This window comes from Gossypium raimondii, chromosome 7 (assembly GCF_025698545.1).
Source record: "Gossypium raimondii isolate GPD5lz chromosome 7, ASM2569854v1, whole genome shotgun sequence".
NCBI classification, from domain to species: Eukaryota; Viridiplantae; Streptophyta; class Magnoliopsida; order Malvales; family Malvaceae; genus Gossypium; species Gossypium raimondii.
In genome coordinates, this window is record NC_068571.1 from 4464708 (window position 1) to 4482809 (window position 18102).

Below are 18102 nucleotides of genomic sequence, written 5' to 3' on the forward strand. Positions count from 1 at the left end.
AGCTACACCGATAATCTTTAAGTCTTAAAACGATTCAATTCCACCCCACCAAAGCGAAAACCCTAGAAAAACCCACAGTAAGCTAAAGCCATCAGAGATAATGGCGGTAGGGCTCAGGCACTTCACGGCAAGAGCTGGAAACGGGTCCGGAGAGCCGATTCTCGATACAGATAACGGTGAGGAGCTTGTTCACGTCCAACCTTCCGTCTCCGTTGCAGTCGGTGACCGTGCCCCAGAATCCCCGGGCACTCTCTACATAACCACCAGGTACCTTCTTACTCTAATTCTTGCATGTAATCATCATCATTTCAATGGTATTTAAACTGACCATTCATAATTTTTTTTTTTGGTTTGGGCGGTTCCAGGCAAGTGATTTGGCTGAGTGAATTGGACAGAGAAAAGGGCTACGCCGTTTATTTCCTGTCTCTGTCGCTGCACGCCGTTTCAAGGGACCCCGAGGCTTACCCTTCTCCCTGTATTTACACTCAGGTTTTCTTATGCTTTTCTTTTTTCGAATTTCTTTTTTCTTTTTTATGGTCTTTGATTTTCTGATGACGTTTTTAGTTAATCATGCTCATGGATAAAACAACATGATCTTGTTTCTATGTGGCTGGTTGATAGCTTGGGTACTAGTTTAAATTTGGTTGTTTAGTGCAATGAAAGGAAAATAGAACTTATTATGGATTGTTGATACGTACAATTAGGCTGATGAATCTAGCAATGCAGTGGCTCCAAATCTTAAATCTTGGTAGTTATTTTAGTTTTAAACTGACATGATGTTTAGAGGTATTGAGTTCAATTTGGGATTTAGCTGCCAGCCTAATTTTGTAACAAATATCTAATTATCTCATTTTGCTTTTTTAAATTTCTGGGTGGAAAAAAAGTTAAACAATACAGAAAACTCTATTATACTTTAGGAATACCAACTTTTTATCATAAATAAAGTTTCAATTTTATACTTTAGAATGCATTGTCATTACTTCTGTATATTTTCAATGGGGATATTCAGTGTAGCTTGTAGTAAAGAAGCCCTCTCTTTCTCTTTCTTTTTCCTCCATTATAAAGCTTTTATGCCCTGAACTATTTTTGGTCTGATATTAGCATGCTTCTTTTGTCCCTTTATATGTTCTCTGATTAAGGTCTTTTTGTCTGAAGATTGAAACTGAAGCTGATGAAGTTGAAGATGAGTCTGAGGACTCGGATTCTGAATGTAGCGAGGTTTTAGATTTGTCCAAGATCAGAGAGATGAGGTTTATTCCTTCAGATGCTAACCAATGTGTGTATGATTCAGTTTTTCCTTCTACTAGTTCTTAGTTTGTTGTTTCTGTCTTTAGTGATAATGAATACTGACTTATGTATATGTTCTGTAAAAGTGGATACTCTTTTTCAAGTATTCTGTGAGTGCGCTGAACTAAATCCGGAGCCTATTGAAGGTGAGTTCCAGTTATAAATCAGGAAATGTATTTTCTGTTGTATGGACATTTTTTTCTTTCAGTGACTGAATGGCGATTTACTGTTTTTGTTTATACCTTATTTAGAAGGAGAAGAAGAGGGACATAATTGGATTTTTAGTGCTGATCAGTTGGAAGATGAAGCTGGAGGTATGGGATAGACAACACGAATACCTTCTTGATTGCCTCTCTCAATGGTTTCCTTATATGCTTGCATGCTCTTTACATCTCTAATCACATATTGTATCTCCAGCTGGTGATGATGTGGAATGGCATTTCTCCCAGAATCCAACAAACACAATCGGTCATTCAAATGGTCACCATGACCTAGCTAGCAGTGTTCTTGAGGTATGCTAGTTACTGTTCATTCCACGTGGTGCTGGAATTGTGAAATTCATTCCTATTTGGCTGTAAATTAATTTTGCCAACACTAGCAAATCCTAATGCTTCAAACTTTATCAAATAAAACTTTTGGAACTGCAAATTTTGTTTTATGTATATATCTGTTTTTTTGTTATATACATTTTCTACTTCCGTTTTTGCTTTGCTTCTTGGGATTGTCTCATTTCTGCAAAAAACTTGCAGCTTCAAATCAATGATCAACGTTTTGAGGATGCCGAAGAGATGGAACAAGATTCAGATACCGGTCATCATCATCAATCACAGCAGTAAGTTCCCATACCATTTTTGCCTGTTAATCCGTAAGGCAAAGAGTGAACTGAATGCATGTGTTAATTTTTAACTGATTTTGCGCCCATAGCCTAAGTTTTGTTGTATGTTATGAATGTTACCTTTTCTAAGAAACTAGTCATTTGATTTGAATGTGCTGCTTTGGGCATTAATATGCTATCCTATTTTCCCATGAAAATGAACTTACCGTATAGGAAACAAGTAAATTTCTGTTGAGCCTTAAACTGGTCAATGTTAATGTGATTGTGGAATCTTAAACTGGTCAACGTTCTGTGAAGGAAAAAAAAGTGAATTTCCTTGATGTTATCATCCATGACATTTTTTATCAACTGGTCAACTAAATTTCAGCATGTTTCCAGAAAAAGAATTTTTGAATGATCTCTAATTGGGATGTAATTGTTAATGATTTGATATATTTGTTGTAATTGCTCGGTTTTTTATGGAAAGAAAATTCTGTTGGGCCATAGTCATCAATCATCATCGATGACTTAGCTCTTTCTCAGCTTACAGGACTAAATATTTAGGATCGGGAATGGACCGGTGTACTAGTTCACGCTATTGGATTGGGTTTTGAGTGAATTGCATGGAACCGTCATTGAACCGGGAATTCGAACCGGCTAAATTTATCAAAAAATTGGTTGAACCAAATTCATTGAATTTTTGGGTAATTGATAAAATTATTTTTAATACAATTGTCAAACAAAAGTTAATTGAAATTTATTGTAAAATCCAAATGAAAATTATTGGATACATGAAAATAATAGTTTTTAATTATTATATTTATTTATGGATAATTATTCTTTACGTTGAAAAGTTTAAAATATTTATAAGAATATTTTTAGAGACATAGGTGTACTTATTCAAAATAAAATATTTGAATATTAATATAATCTTTTACCTTACATTTAATTAATTTTATTAAAATAGAATAAAGAAATTAATTAATCATATCAATTAAAATGGAATTTTATATATTTTCAAAATTTTATAATATATAAAAGCATGAGTTTAAAATGATTTTTAAGTCGATGGAAATGCTTTTTATGATTAATTATATTATTAAAATAATAATTTATTAGTATTATCATGTGATAATAATAAAAGTAATATTAATTGAATATTATTTAATGTGATTGTATATTAATCTGATTATATCTCCAAAAGTTATATTTAAAAATAACAGGGTATATTATTAGTTAATAAAATTATAAATCTATAAAGTCAATTATATAAATTAAAAGTAATAAAAATCTAGTTTTTAATTAAATAAATAAAATTTTATTTTAAATATGATAATAATAATGTTGAAATAATTTTGTAGTTAATAAAATTAAGTGTATGAGATTAACATTATATATATACATAAAGATAATATCAATATATTGGTAATTTATATGCCAAAATTTAAAAGAAAATAAATATATTTTAGGATTAAATGGCATAACGATTTATTTGGATTTTTAACTTTATAAAATGCTAATTTAATTCATTTAAATTTTTACATCTTTTAACCTTTGAATTTGTGTTATTTGTCAAGTCACTCTAAAATAAAAAATTATGTTAAAATATTAATTATATAAAAGATGTAAAATAATGTAGAATTAATTTTATGCCAATGTAAGTGAATACCTAAAGGAAAAAGTATTTATTAAATCGTGCTTCAATCTTTTCCTTTTATACTAGGAATGGTTTCTATTGCATACATTTTTTACAAAATAAAATAAAATAAAAGTAGCATGATTTATTTGACCCTTTAATTTTAAAAATGTCATTTTAACTCTCATTTAAATTTTCGTCTCTTTTAATTCATAAATTTATGTTATTTATCAAATCAACTAAAATGAATAAAAATTAACATTCATTAACTCTATTGATGCGACATATATAAAAAAATAAAAAATATGTAAAAGTTATTATTTTTAATTTGTAAAATTAATTAATTGCTGGACTGTCATGTTAGTATAGTTAACAAATGTTAACTTTTTTAATCTATTTTGATGTAATTTGATGAATAATACAAGTTTAAAGAATTAAAAGAAAAAGAAAAATTAAATAAAGCTAAATGATTATTTTTTAAGTGGGAAGGTTTAAGAAGTAATAATTCAAAAAATAAAATTGATGATAAGTAAATAATGATGGCGACAGATGTAATGATAAAGTAAATGGTGACCACAATTCAATGATGAAAGATTCCAAAAATGGAAAGGTCCAAATTGCTTACATTATTATAAGGTTGCAGAGCATGATTAGGTGTCCCACCGGCAATGAATCCGAGTAAAGACCTCAAAACTCCACGTGTCTAACGTTGTTAAAACGTGTTCATTACATGGACATCTGGGGTTTGGTCTCTAATACCGGACCAGCTGTGAATTTTCAATGCGGATGCAATTAGCTGTGCTATATGCCTACGTCGTTTCCTTTTTGTTTTTTAGTTTTGTTTTGGGATAATATAATTTTTGGCCATTCGCCCTTGGCCCTTGAATTTTTTTTAATTCATTTTAACTCTTAAACTTGAAAATCATTATTCATTTAGCTGAGCGTGAAAAAAATAGAGATAATGTAACTTTTGACCTATGAACTTGATAAATAGGTCCATATTGGTCCCTAAACTTAATAACTAAGTTCACTTTTGTACTTGTACTTTTTTTTATTTACTCTAGTATTTAAACTTGACAACTAGATTTATTTTGATCCTGAATTTGGAAAATTTAAAAGTTTAATGATATGACACTTTGAGTTTGATAAAATAAATGTTTAGATGATAATGTGATACAATCTGAAAGTGTCACATTCAATATTTTAATAACCGAACTGATAGTTGAACAAGTTAAACCACCAGTTTTCGATTCAACTGGTTCAATCGTCAGACTAGCAATAATTAAATAGATAATTAAAAATTCATAAAAATCTAAAATAAGTTGAAAAAAATATAAAATCGATTTAATTTTTAATAGATTTTATGATTATTTATTTATTTATTTATTATTGGTTCGACGGTCAAATTGATTGAACTGATTGAATCGAGAACTGGTGGTCTAACTTGTTAAATCATTAGTTTGGTTATTAAAACACTGAATATGACACTCTGAGATTGTACAACATTAAATATAAAACCGATATTACCTTTTTTTTATATTTTTATGAATTTTTAATTATTGTTGATCTAATGGTCGAATTGGTTGAATCAAGAACTAGTGGTCTAACTTGTTCAACCATTAGTTTGGTTATTAAAACATTGAATATGACACTATGAGATTGTACCACATCATCATTTAATTTTTTTTTCAAGTGATAATGTGGCACAATTTCATATGTGTCATATCACCAAACTTTTAGAATTTTTTAGTTCAGGGATCAAGATGGATCTAGTTGTCAAGTTAAAGTGCCAAAATGAAAAAAAAATAGTACAAATACCAAAGTGAAGCTAGTTGTCAAGTTCAGGGGCTAAAAGTTACATTATCCCCATTTTTTTTTCACGGTAATTAATCGAATGGGCTTAAGGTCAAAAATGGATAAAAAGAAAAATTCAAAGTTTAACATGGACCTACTTGCCAAGTTCAGGGGCTAAAAGTAATATTACCCCTTTATTTTAACAGCTTCAATGACTTCAAAAACAAAAAAGAGAACAACTTGATGTTTTTCAGTTTTTCTCCTTTATAAAGATCAAATCGAAAGCTAACCTCCACCACACAAATGATTATGAACTTTATTGGGAAAATTAATTTAAACCTTCCTATAAAAAAAATCTAATTATACTTTCAATCCCTATATTCTTTACATATTTCAAATTTAATTTCCTTACTTTTAATTTCAATAATTTAATAATTGAAGTTAATTTGATAATACCATAAAGGAAATTCTATTCAATTAGATTATGTGATTTTTTTTATTCTTCATGTTTAGGATTCGTGATTACCTTTCTCAATAATAATATCATATGATGAATTCAAAGCTACAAGAAAGCCGTGTAAATAAAGCAGACAATATCCACTTTTACTCTATTCTTTGGAAACGTGAGTAAGAACCTTAAAATTTCAAATTCATAATTGAGAATCTAATAACGTAGACACAATACTTTTATTTGCTTATTTGATTTATCACGTGTGTAATATTAACTATTTTAATTTTTAAAATTTCCAAATAATCCAATTTAAAAATTCTTCACTAAAATTCCTAAAATTAAAAATAGAATGATTTGAAGCATGGAGGGAGTGAAAGCAGAATTAGACCCCTATCAAATTCTAATTAACCAAACAGGAAGCTGCATGTTCATTTCCTATTTTATGCGAGGAACCAATAATTTGTTAATATTTTTGCATTTCTTTTCCTGAAATTATTTAGAGGCTGCTGTCTTTCTTCAAACTCAAAAAGGGCATGTCTAATTCATTCATTTTGGCTTGTTTTTTAGACAAGATGTTCTAGTTTTTCACCCACTCTATTTAATTTGTTCACAGAATTTAACACCCCAAAGCAGCAACCAACCACCACAGAAGCACCATCACCAAAGAAAAAAAAAAACAGAAAGAATGCTTTTGAGAAGTTCTTCAACACCAGTTCTTGGATCTCTGGTATCCTCTATAGCTGCTGATAGTCCCAGCAACAACAATCATTACTATGAAACCAGCAGCCCCTTTAGGCATTACCCGTCGAGCTCTTTTCATGGTCACACCCACCATAACAGGCTCTCGTTTCATCCTTCTCCAGGCTCCGTCCACCTCTCTACTGTAGTTTATTGTGGCTCATCCCCGGTATCTCCTTCTGTTGTTGATCAGTTTTCTGATTTTGAGCTTAAAGGGTTTCGTCGGGCTCAATCTGAAGGGAACTTGGAAGGGCTCGCCCATGCTGCTTGCGATGGCAATGATGAATTCTACGAGCGGAACCAACCTAAGAAGTTTTCTGCAAGGCACAACAACAAGTGCTTGATGTTGCAAACCATCCCTTCCTTTTCGTTTTATAAATCGGGCGCGAGGTGTGAGGAAGAAGATGAAGAAGAAGAAGAAGAGAGTGATTTCGAGGAAGAGGAAGAGGTGTTGAACGAAAATGAAGAAAGGTTAATGGCTGCCAGTGGTAGCCATGGATTCAACGCTATCAGCATGGAGAATATATTGTTGAAAGAGCAGGTTAAAGAATATGTTGGTGTGGGTCAAGAAATGTTTCTTCCGAGAGGGCTTGGGATTGGGACAACCACGGATGGCGGTATCAGTGGCGGCAGTGGTGGCGGTTGGGGTGGTGGTGGCGGCGGCGGCGGTGGTGAGTTTAACTCGGGAGGCAAAAACGGAGATGGTGGCGATAACCATGAAGTTGAGGAGTATTACAAGAGGATGGTGGAGGAAAATCCTGGGAACCCTTTGTTTTTGGGGAACTATGCTCGGTTTTTGTATCAGGTGAGAGTTTTCATTACTAGTTTACAGTCAATTTGACCTTTTCATCTTCTTTCTTTTATAATCACTGAGCATTTTCAACAGTCAAAGAGAGACCTTCAAGGAGCAGAAGAATATTACAGTCGAGCCATTTTAGTAGATCCCAAAGACGGCGAAACACTGTCACAATATGCAAAGTTAGTGTGGGAGCTACATCGTGATGAAGAAAGAGCTTCAAGCTACTTCGAACGAGCAGTTCAAGTCTCTCCTCAAGATAGGTAATCATAATGCGCTTTTCCTTCATTCTTGTTTCTTAATTTGTATGCTTGAAAGCTTTCATTTATGGGACTCTTTTTTTTTTTACAGCCATGTGCATGCAGCTTATGCTAGTTTCCTATGGGAAACGGAGGAAGATGGAGATGAATGTGCAGCGCCTAGCGAAATTGATACAATTCCCACACAATTTCATCAAGGAACCTTGGCAAGTGCTTAAGCAACTCGCTTCAATGCACAATAAGGGAACATATCCAGTAAAATTGTACATCTACAAGAAATATTTTAGTGTCTTTTGTTAGTTATATTTATGTTCAACCTCTATATATGAATATAATTATGAAAGTACAAATCTTCAAATATTGTCTACTTTTTAAATCATGGATATTTAGATCGTCTTTTCTCATACCACGCAGCCTGTAATGCAAGTGCATTATCTTAGTGATAGAGTGAGTGGAGAATACTCATAGTAACATGCTCCAAATAAATCAACAACTTTCTAATCTAACAAGTTTGAGAAAGAATACTATAACTAGTTGAGAGGAGCTGTGCATCTAAGCCCGTGATGAATGCACACGGAAGATCCCATGAAACCTTGGTGGCACAGTGAAACTAGAGTTAGTAGAGCTCAACTTGAAGCCTTGCTCGTTTGTGACTTTTTTTTCTTTCAAGTTTGGATCAAAGTTTTAGCTCTGTGATGGAACTATTGCAGACATAACAATAGGAGCTCAGTAAGAAAGCTCTCTGCGTATGATAGCAAGAATATCACATTTGAGATTTTTCTTGCGTCTTGATTGATTTTTTCTTTTTCTTTTTTCTTGAATTGTGCTGATTCTAGGATATTTTCTTCTGATATTTGTTGTTTCGACCTTGATTTCTTTTTGTTTTCTTGATTGAACTATTGATTGTGATTCTATGAGGACTATTGTTTGTGGGATTGTTTGATTGAGGATGGGTTTGGAAAATGAAGATGAGAACATTGAGGGAAGAATGCTTAATTAAAGGAAGCTTTTTACCCCTTCTACAAGTTAGACATTGGATTATTTTCCTACTTATATTTACAATGGTGTGTCTAACGTTGGTGCTCAGGTATGAGAAAATTCTCCCGTGGTTCAATTTCCTGACAAGTACCCTAATTTTGGAGCTTTGCAAAAATTGGTATCCATGTTATAGGTGGGAAATTGGATTTGTCAATATTGCTCCATTTTCATCTTTGGAGGCTAGGGATTAGGTTCTAGAGATTAGAGAATAGTCCTTGGCATATCCAAAGTAAGCCAGTTGTGGTTAAGAAATGGGAGCTAGGACTAAAAAGTTTGGAATTCAGTATGGGTAAGCTTCCTTTTGGGTGCATTTATGTCATATTCCATTGCAGCTTTATACTAGAATTAATCAACTGTTCTACTTGATTGAGTTCTGATTCAATCGAATTAATAGAAGATTTCTTTCTTGCAAAATGTTTTTGTTAAAGGTGAGTTTTTGTTTGTGCTTTGCATTTGGATTTTTAGCGGTATAAATGAAATGCAACTTAACAATTTGCAGCATGGATCTCAAGATTATGATCGGTAAACACGTGATATTTTTCACCGCAAAGATAGTGTCGTCAAATCTTCAGAGCAAAAAATAATAGCTGCTAACTTAAGATCATGTGTTAGATAATTTATTTCATGCGATTTCAATTGTCAGGAGGCATAAGCAATAACCTTGCCTTCTTGTATTAGTCCGTAACCTAATCCATTAAGTGAAGCATTACTGTAAACAATAAATTCCTTATCAGATTCAGTCTGAATCGGTACAGGAGCTTCTGGGCTATTTTACCAAACTAACCGAAAACAATAAAATATTTACAATAATAATCTAGGTTAAAAAACAATCATCGAATGACCTGAAATGAACAGTGTTTAGGGGTTTTGGACACCCCATGGTCGGCACCCATATAAAAATTCCCCCAATCATTAGTTAATGATTGGAACAAACATAAAAAAAAAAAAATTTGGTGTCGGTAGTGCAATGGCCGGCACCTATGTGTATTTTTTTTCATACATGTTTTCTAAATTACATGTTATACGAGTATAACAAAATAAATTTTTTTGGGTGTTGTGTACCAGGTGGCTGACATCCATTTTCAAAATTTTTGAATTTTTTTGGGGTGCCGCGACTGCGGTAGTCGACACCCATTTTCAGTAAAAAAAATAACTTGCTCTTTTTCCTTTTGTGATGGTCTTCGCAACAATCTACTTTCATCTTTAACATGGTCTTGAGAAAAATAAGTTTTAAATGAGTTAAAAGAACGTTAAACAAAAGAAGCAAATAAGAAAAAAATGATTTTCTCTCTATTGGCACCGAAAATTTTTTTTTGATTGTTTTTCGAAAAAGGATGATTTAAATGGGGGGCATGGAGAAAGCAAAAGAAGAAGAAGAAGAAAATTAAAATGGGAAAAAAAAAGACTTATGATGGTTTACGTGTTTTAGAAAATGAAAACCAAAGACACTTGAAAGAAATAAAAAAGACTTGGGAAGGAGGGAGGAAGAGAAAAAGAGAGAAAAAGAAGAGAAATTGATAGTATTTCTTTAATAAACAAAAAAATAATGGTTGATGGCTTTTGCCGACGACAGTAAATAAGTATCTGTTTTGTTGGAAAATTAAAATCTCTTTAATAAAATCTCTTTAAATTAATGCTCATTGATTTGATTTGACTAATAAATATATATCTGCATGCATGTAGGATAAATGTAAAAATTGAGTATATTAATTTAAAATAAAGAGAGATGAAGAGAATAAAGAACAAAGAACAAAGAACAAAGAAAATATGAAAGAATTAGAAAATGTACTTTATTGACCAAAAGAGATTATTACAATGCTTCATCAGGGTCTATTTATAGACATAAAAAGCATAAAAGAAGTAGAGATCTAATTCTAATAACTACTAGAATTTAAAGTACACCAAAGCTTTATGTTGATCATAATGGACATTCACTTAATAAGATATTCATAACACTCCCCCTTGGATGTTCATTGGTAGATAATGTGCCTCGTTAAAACCTTATTAGGAAAAACCCTATGGGATAAAAACCTAATGAAGGAAAAAAAGTACACGATCTATAATACGCATAATATGTTACCTCATTAAAAACCTTACTAGGAAAACCCAATGGGACAAAACCTCGGTTAAGGGAAAAAGAGTGCTACGCGTATTTACTCTCCTTAATGAAAGCATCACATATTTTCTCATATTCTATGTATTCAATCTTGAATACTAGTTTTTTAAATGACTATTTGAATGTATTTGATAAGCATTTATATTACCATTCTTTTAAAAGTCACGAGTGAGGGAAATTTGGGGGAAATATATTTTGATCTCTTCAGAGATTCAACAATAATCATAACAAACTTTAATAATGATTCTTTTATAAAAACACAAATAAGTATTTTGGATAATTTTATGATCATCCTTCAACTACTATTCACTAAGTCAAATTTACCACATATGTTCAAATTATTTCAATTCATATAAATGAACAATTTCTCGAGAATTTCAATATGCTTCTAGCATCTTAAACCCTTTAAGGATTTTAATATAAGCTTTACTTTATAGTGATTCATAAAAGGTTGTAACAATAATCATTAGACGCAAGTTAAATCTTTTATGAATTGTCAATTTAATAATATATCTAAAGGTTATTGCATCCACCACAAAAGAATATTATATCTTTTTATAATTAATGCCAGGACTTAGCGAAAAACTTCATATTTTTATTCCACTTTTGCAAAACTACTTCAATTGCACCCTCACTGCTTTATACCTTTAGATATTTGGACTACTGATCCAAAAACTCCACGAATTTAATTGTACTTAAGTTGCATCTTTCTATTTTGATCAATTTATTCCATATCTATATTTCTCAATAGATTTATTCAAGATTCTCCTTTTATTTCATTATTTCAATCATAATATTGCATGTAAAATCATTGTTGACCACTTTTATTATTTGGTTCCACATTTTCTCGAATTGACATAACTTATCGAGATATCTTGTTTTTATCATTTTAAAATTCAGTTTTAGGTACCTGAATCTCTTCTAGAGTTTTACTTATTAGCTATGTCTTGGGTCTCTTCTGGAGCATCCACCTCCACTATATGACCATCTAGAAGAATTTTCATCTTTGGAACCGATCAATATATTATTTATTCTAACTGATTGTTCTACTAGACTTTGATTCAAATTAAAATATTAGATGGTATATAACACTTGGTTATTATCATTAAGTTTGTAAATACATCTAACAGTTAACTTGTAATGAGTTATCATTATTGAACTTCTGGTTCAAATTACTCTCCCCTTAACTCATTACAAGTTATTATTTCTCTCCCCCTAATGTCGAGAAAACTATCAAATCAAAATTGTAATCACAAATCATGTCATAATTGAATCTCGAATACATTCAAAACATCTAATAATATAAAGAAACTTGTAATTAATATATATTCCCAACTTTCTTTGAGGATTCACTCATCTTTGTGCATTGTGGTGGAGTAATTAGAACATATACGCACATACAAAAATTCAAAAATGAGAAATATTTAGCTCTTGATCAAAAACCAATTGTAATGGGGAGTTTTTATAACTTATTGGCTTGATGTGTACAACACGTAAATCAACATAATCTCATGTTGAAATAGGAAGTTTAGTTCTCACAAGTAATGGTTTAGACATTAATCAGAGGTGTTTAATCAATAATTTTTCTATACCATTATGCACAAACTTTTACAAAAGTTTTTCAAACTCAATCAATAAAAGATTGAGATATGAACTCATCAATATTAGCAAGATGAATTTTCTTAATTGCATGGTCTGAAATTAATTATTTAAACAAGCAATCTTGCAAAAGACAGGTTGCAAATTGATAACACATATGTGATTATTTTGTAGATGCCTTTACCTAAATCATATAGTATCAAAACCATCCACTTGGTGGATTAATGGACCCATATTCGCAACATATGAGAATTCTTTTAAATTAAAGAATCTCTTGGTTCTTTAATGAATGTCCATATGAATTCTTAATTAATTTTCGCATAATATATGATCCAGGATGGTCTTACTAGTCACGCCAAGTAGTAAATGCATTTGTATAGTAAACTTCTGGTTTACTTTAACATATGTTTCAATTGTACTAAATTGTAACAAAATAATAATTTTACTATCATTCATTTTACTTTGTATCCACATATAAGTGCAATTGTGACATTTACTACTGGAAATGTCTAAATCAATGTGAATATTATAATGTCACCAAGTCAACAATAAAAAAAAATTCCAAACAATTATATGCAATATTCGCTTAAGGGAATATGTCAAAATCTTCAAACATAGGGCATTTGGTCTAGTGGTATGATTCTCGCTTAGAGTGCGAGAGGTCCTGAGTTCGATTCAGAATATAAATAACCCAATACTCTTTTGATTTATATGAAACAAAATATTTGGGCATACACCACATATGTGACCAATAATCTTTCATATCACATTGATAACATAAGTTATCTTTACCCTTTGAAAAGTTATCTTGAGAACTCTCATTGATATCTTATTTATTACTATGTTCCCACTTTTAGTGGTCCATGAGTATATATCTTTTATTTTATTTATGTTTACATTCATTCCGGGAATGCAACAAATCTAGTAGGATGGACTTATAAACATCCCAATAGATTTTTATTACATAATCACAATTGCAAACAAGCGCAAGATTTCAAATCATAATCCATCTATTCATGTTGTCATGATTAGTATCCAATTATAATAAACATGATATAATAAATAAAACATAGTAAAATATACTTGAAGATTTTTAACATCATTGTCATCACTTTGACTATTATCACGAGCACTATTACGAGTAGTAAAACAATTTTGTTTTCATAATAACATTTATAATCTAATAGTAAAAATCATTTAATAAATAACCAAAATTTTCATGTACGATGCTTGAAAATTATCCGATACACATAGAACCAAATTTCAATACCACATATATGTTATAAAATCTTTTCTTGCTAATAAAATATCTATAAGTTCAATTTAAAAGATATTATACAATCATTCAACAATAGCAAGTTAATAAGACTCAATAGATCCTATCAAATTTCCTTTAATCAACAATGATAGGTTAATAACACTTTCCACCATAATTTTAATAAAATTTCAAGAATAAATAACAAGAAAAAAATTTAAACATAAAAATTTTACGCATAATATAACTTAATTAAAAAATAAAAAAGAAAAATAATACCATATCTAATCAATAATTATGTCTTTTATATAAAAACTTTTAACCTAAAAAGGCAAAAATCAAATACCATCAGAATGTGAAATTTATGCCAAATAAAAATTAATAGTAGTCATACCTTAATTAAAACAGAAAATATGGTCGAAATATAAAAATTTCTTACCAAAGCTATCCTTTACCCATGCTTGTACAATAAATCAAAGATCGAGAATAAGAATCACAATCCATTTTGAGATTGAATCTTTCAACATCCCGAAGATAAAGTTGTAAGGGTGAAAGTTTAAGGTGAAAAAGAATTTGATCTATGGGACTACTTTGAAAGATTTTGAAAAAAATAAAAAATCATCGTGCTGATAACGTGTTATAAAATAAAGAGAGATGGAGAGAATAGAGAACAAATAAAATATGAAAGAAATAGAGGATGTACTTTATTGATCAAAAGGGATGATTACAATGTTTCATCGAGTCTCTATTTATAGGCACAAGAAGTATAAAAGAAGTAGGGATCTAATTCTAATAACTATTAGAATTTAAAGTACATTAAAACTTTATCTTGATCATGATGGACATCCACTTAATAAGATATTCATAACAACTATTATTATTATTATTGAATAGGTTTGTGATGATGTTATGTAAATATTATTATGTTTTGTAGTGAACCATGCAAATATATTTAAATGAACTTATTTTCAAAGCTTTGAAATTATACATGTTACGGCTACTCAACTGAGGAGTCGAGAGGTAAATATATGGATAGGATCGGATCATTCATATGAAATGTAAATTTTTGTTTCTTAAACTTAAGTTGAAAATAGTTTTTGAAAAATAAATTTTAGAAAATGAATTTATTTTTAGGAAAAGTTTGTAACACCCCATATTTGACCCGATCGTCAGGTTCAAGCTACAGGTTGTCGCATTCGTTGCCAGAGTAATTACGATCTAATTAAAATCAAATTATATCATTAAATGATTAATTTTAATCAATCAATAAATACATATAATACCATATATAACTATTTTCAAGTCTTAAACGAGCTTACGAGAGCTCTAATACTAACTCGAGGTCAAATAGGACAAAATTGTAAGAATTTCAAAATGTTGGGCTGACGTCGCGACATTAGGAGGTTCTTCGTCACGACGCAACATACTGAGTAGGTATCATTGTAGCGACCCAAGCCTGGCGTCACGCTGTGGCATGGCAACATGATCTCGTTACGATGTGACAAATTATTTTTGCAAAATTTAAATAAACATCAACTTACAATTTAGAAAACAAACATTATTCACATTCAACTTATAATTTCAAGCAAAAATTTTCAAGTATCCATTCATGAACTACAACACTTTATTCAACAACATTCCAATGTCATATCACTTATAAGTTAACTATCTAGTATAATTCATTCAAAATCCTAAGCATATATACCTATTCACCAAAGCCATTGACATTTGCAGTATTTAATACCATTCAAACCATGTATGGAATTCATATCCACATTTCATTTAATTGGCTAATTTCATACATCAAAGTTCTAATTCATAAGCATATATAAACATAGTATTATACCAAAATTGACTAAACCTAGGTACATGTCATACTTAGAACGAAATGAAATTATACAAACTTTGTTGAGTCAGGGGTCGTCTTCTGAATGTTGGATCTACTACTCGTACTTTCGAGGATCGACTACACCTGCGCACAGAGAAAACAAATCGTACGCTAAGTGGAAACATTCAATGGTATTTCTATGATTCAAGTCAATTTAAAACAAATTAAACAAATGCATACATTCATTTCAAATTCAATTCATGACCTAATCTATTGCCATTTCATGCCAAAACACTTTCATCTTTATATAAACATATATTGGTTCTATGGAGAGACATCATGAAAATGATCTACTAGCTCTACGGAGCGACACCATAGAAATGGTTTACTGACTCCTCAGATTCGAAATTCAATGGCTAGCCATGGTATGATTCAATTGAGGATAGATTTTTCCATTTTGGCAAAATGAAGTTCTCCAAGACAGTAAACATGGAAGCCCGATAGGGCATACTCGCGGAGACCGCAATGTGAATCGTATGATGAAAAGCTCTTCATAACAGTTATGATGCATCAAGGAACGTCAGCAAACGTGCGGACAAGAGGCCACGCCAAGATGCGAAGGCAAGAGGAACATGTAAAGGCATCTTGTACGTGAATAAAAGTAGAGAAAGGGGGTTTTCTCTCAAAGTATTTACAAATAGGTATTTTCTATTGAGAGTATGCCAGAGGTAACGAATAAGCCAACTTTGGTTATGAGAAAACGAAAATTTTCTCCAAATGTTAGTTCTAAGTATTTATTGGCAAAGAGGTCGCCAAAAAAGGGAAATCCACCAAGGACTATCTTCAGTGGAACGTTTGCCAAGGACTATCTTAAGTGGAATATCCATCAGGGACTATCTGTTCTACAAGGCCCGCCAAAGACTAACAAATAAAAAGGATGTCTGTTAGAACTATCTAGTGTTGGGAAATCTGCTAAGGGCTATCTTTAAAATAGGAAGTCTGCCTTATCCAATCTAATGAGGAGATAGTCCGTTGGGGATTATCTGTTGCTGGGAATATCTATTCGGATGGTCTAAATTAGGAAAGCCCGGTAGGGTTATCTTACAAATACAATTTCGTAAGGGAATAATGGTGCTTAACTACCAACCAAATGTTATATTCAAAGGCCAGCTATGAGGATGTTAGTAAATGGGTATTCTTGTAAAAAAAAGGTATAGGCACAAGCTAAGTTATAAGGAAGGGGAAGTCTATATAACGTAATAGATTGATGCCGAATTCGAAGTGAAATCAGGTTGAGGTTCTGCCTTTTTAACAGAACGCCTACAAGTCTGCCAAAGTAGTAAAAAATCTAGGTATCTGCTTTTGCAGCTATCTTTTGAAGAGTCAAAGCAGCAATGTAGAATAAAAGTATGAGATGAAGCTTGACCAATAAAGTCAATCAAGGGTTGTCCGAAAGAGTATGATTGCTTCTGAATCTACCACCAGTATATCATTCCATGATTCATTCAAGAAAATCATATAGACATTAACTATGCCAGTTAAATTGCAGAAGCTTATAGGAAATTTAGGGAGTTCACTTACGTGCATCAAATATTTATACTTGTGATAACATGAGTTATTCATTAATAATTAATGTGAGAAATATCACTAAGTTCATTTGAACTTATAAGGGGTTTCCTTTGATTGTAGGATCAAAGACTGATAGGGATATTATGAGAAGGGACAAGCCGGGCCTCGTGGAATCCATATAGGTTTCTTCGATGTCGTATTATACATATATAGGGGGCCCTTAGAGGCTACGCCTTGGGGATTGGATTAAGTGTAATTAGCAACATTCAAGTTCAGGATGCATAATATAAATATGTATATACATAATTTTTGTAAACAAAACGATTGTGAAAATTGAAATCAACTTATTCTTCTACTCTTATAATAAAAAGTTATTTGGATGTTTATTCATAAAACGTGATTGATAGCTAAGAGATTGGAATAAAGTCACGTGATAAATATGGATTAAGTTTGGTGTTGTATGAGTTAGTAAATAAGTCAAGTCAATTATATTGTTAAGTAATTCGGTTTAAGTGTGACATCTGCTACCCGAACTTGACAATCGGGTCATGTATAAGGTGTTACATAAGAGCATCATCGGATAAATCGAAGTAAATATACTAACACGTAAGTGCATCATCGGATATACCGAAGTATAAACCTCTACAGTTAATAGAGTAACCAATTCCAATTTCATCACATAGTTAGTTCACATCCCATCGCTCTCAATTAAACATCAATTCATCATATAATATGATATAATTCAACTCAGTTTCATACCAATTTCCTATATCAGTTAAGTCATACAATTTTCTATTTTTAAATTCATAAAATTCTTATGAGCTAGAAACGGGCATAGGACTTAAATGTAATTTTTCCAAAAGGAATTCACAACGAGGAGAAGATGGAGTGATGGCGGTTGGAGACCTAAGGAATGCCTTT

General features: G+C 31.4%; 2 protein-coding genes across 2 annotated transcripts; both read left to right on the forward strand.

Moving 5' to 3' along the window:
* On the forward strand, positions 1-2450 carry LOC105766093 (chloride conductance regulatory protein ICln). Its single transcript, XM_012585421.2, has 7 exons — positions 1-267; positions 366-489; positions 1156-1276; positions 1374-1433; positions 1539-1601; positions 1705-1799; positions 2037-2450. The coding sequence occupies exons 1-7, from the start codon at positions 101-103 to the stop codon at positions 2121-2123; spliced, it is 717 nt and encodes a 238-aa protein (XP_012440875.1). The 5' UTR covers positions 1-100; the 3' UTR covers positions 2124-2450.
* Positions 2451-6451: 4001 nt separating this feature from the next.
* LOC105766085 (uncharacterized) lies at positions 6452-8134 on the forward strand. Its single transcript, XM_012585414.2, has 3 exons — positions 6452-7525; positions 7607-7779; positions 7868-8134. Exons 1-3 carry the CDS (start codon positions 6668-6670, stop codon positions 7992-7994), a joined length of 1158 nt encoding a protein of 385 aa, XP_012440868.1. The 5' UTR covers positions 6452-6667; the 3' UTR covers positions 7995-8134.
* The last annotated feature ends 9968 nt before the right edge of the window (positions 8135-18102 follow it).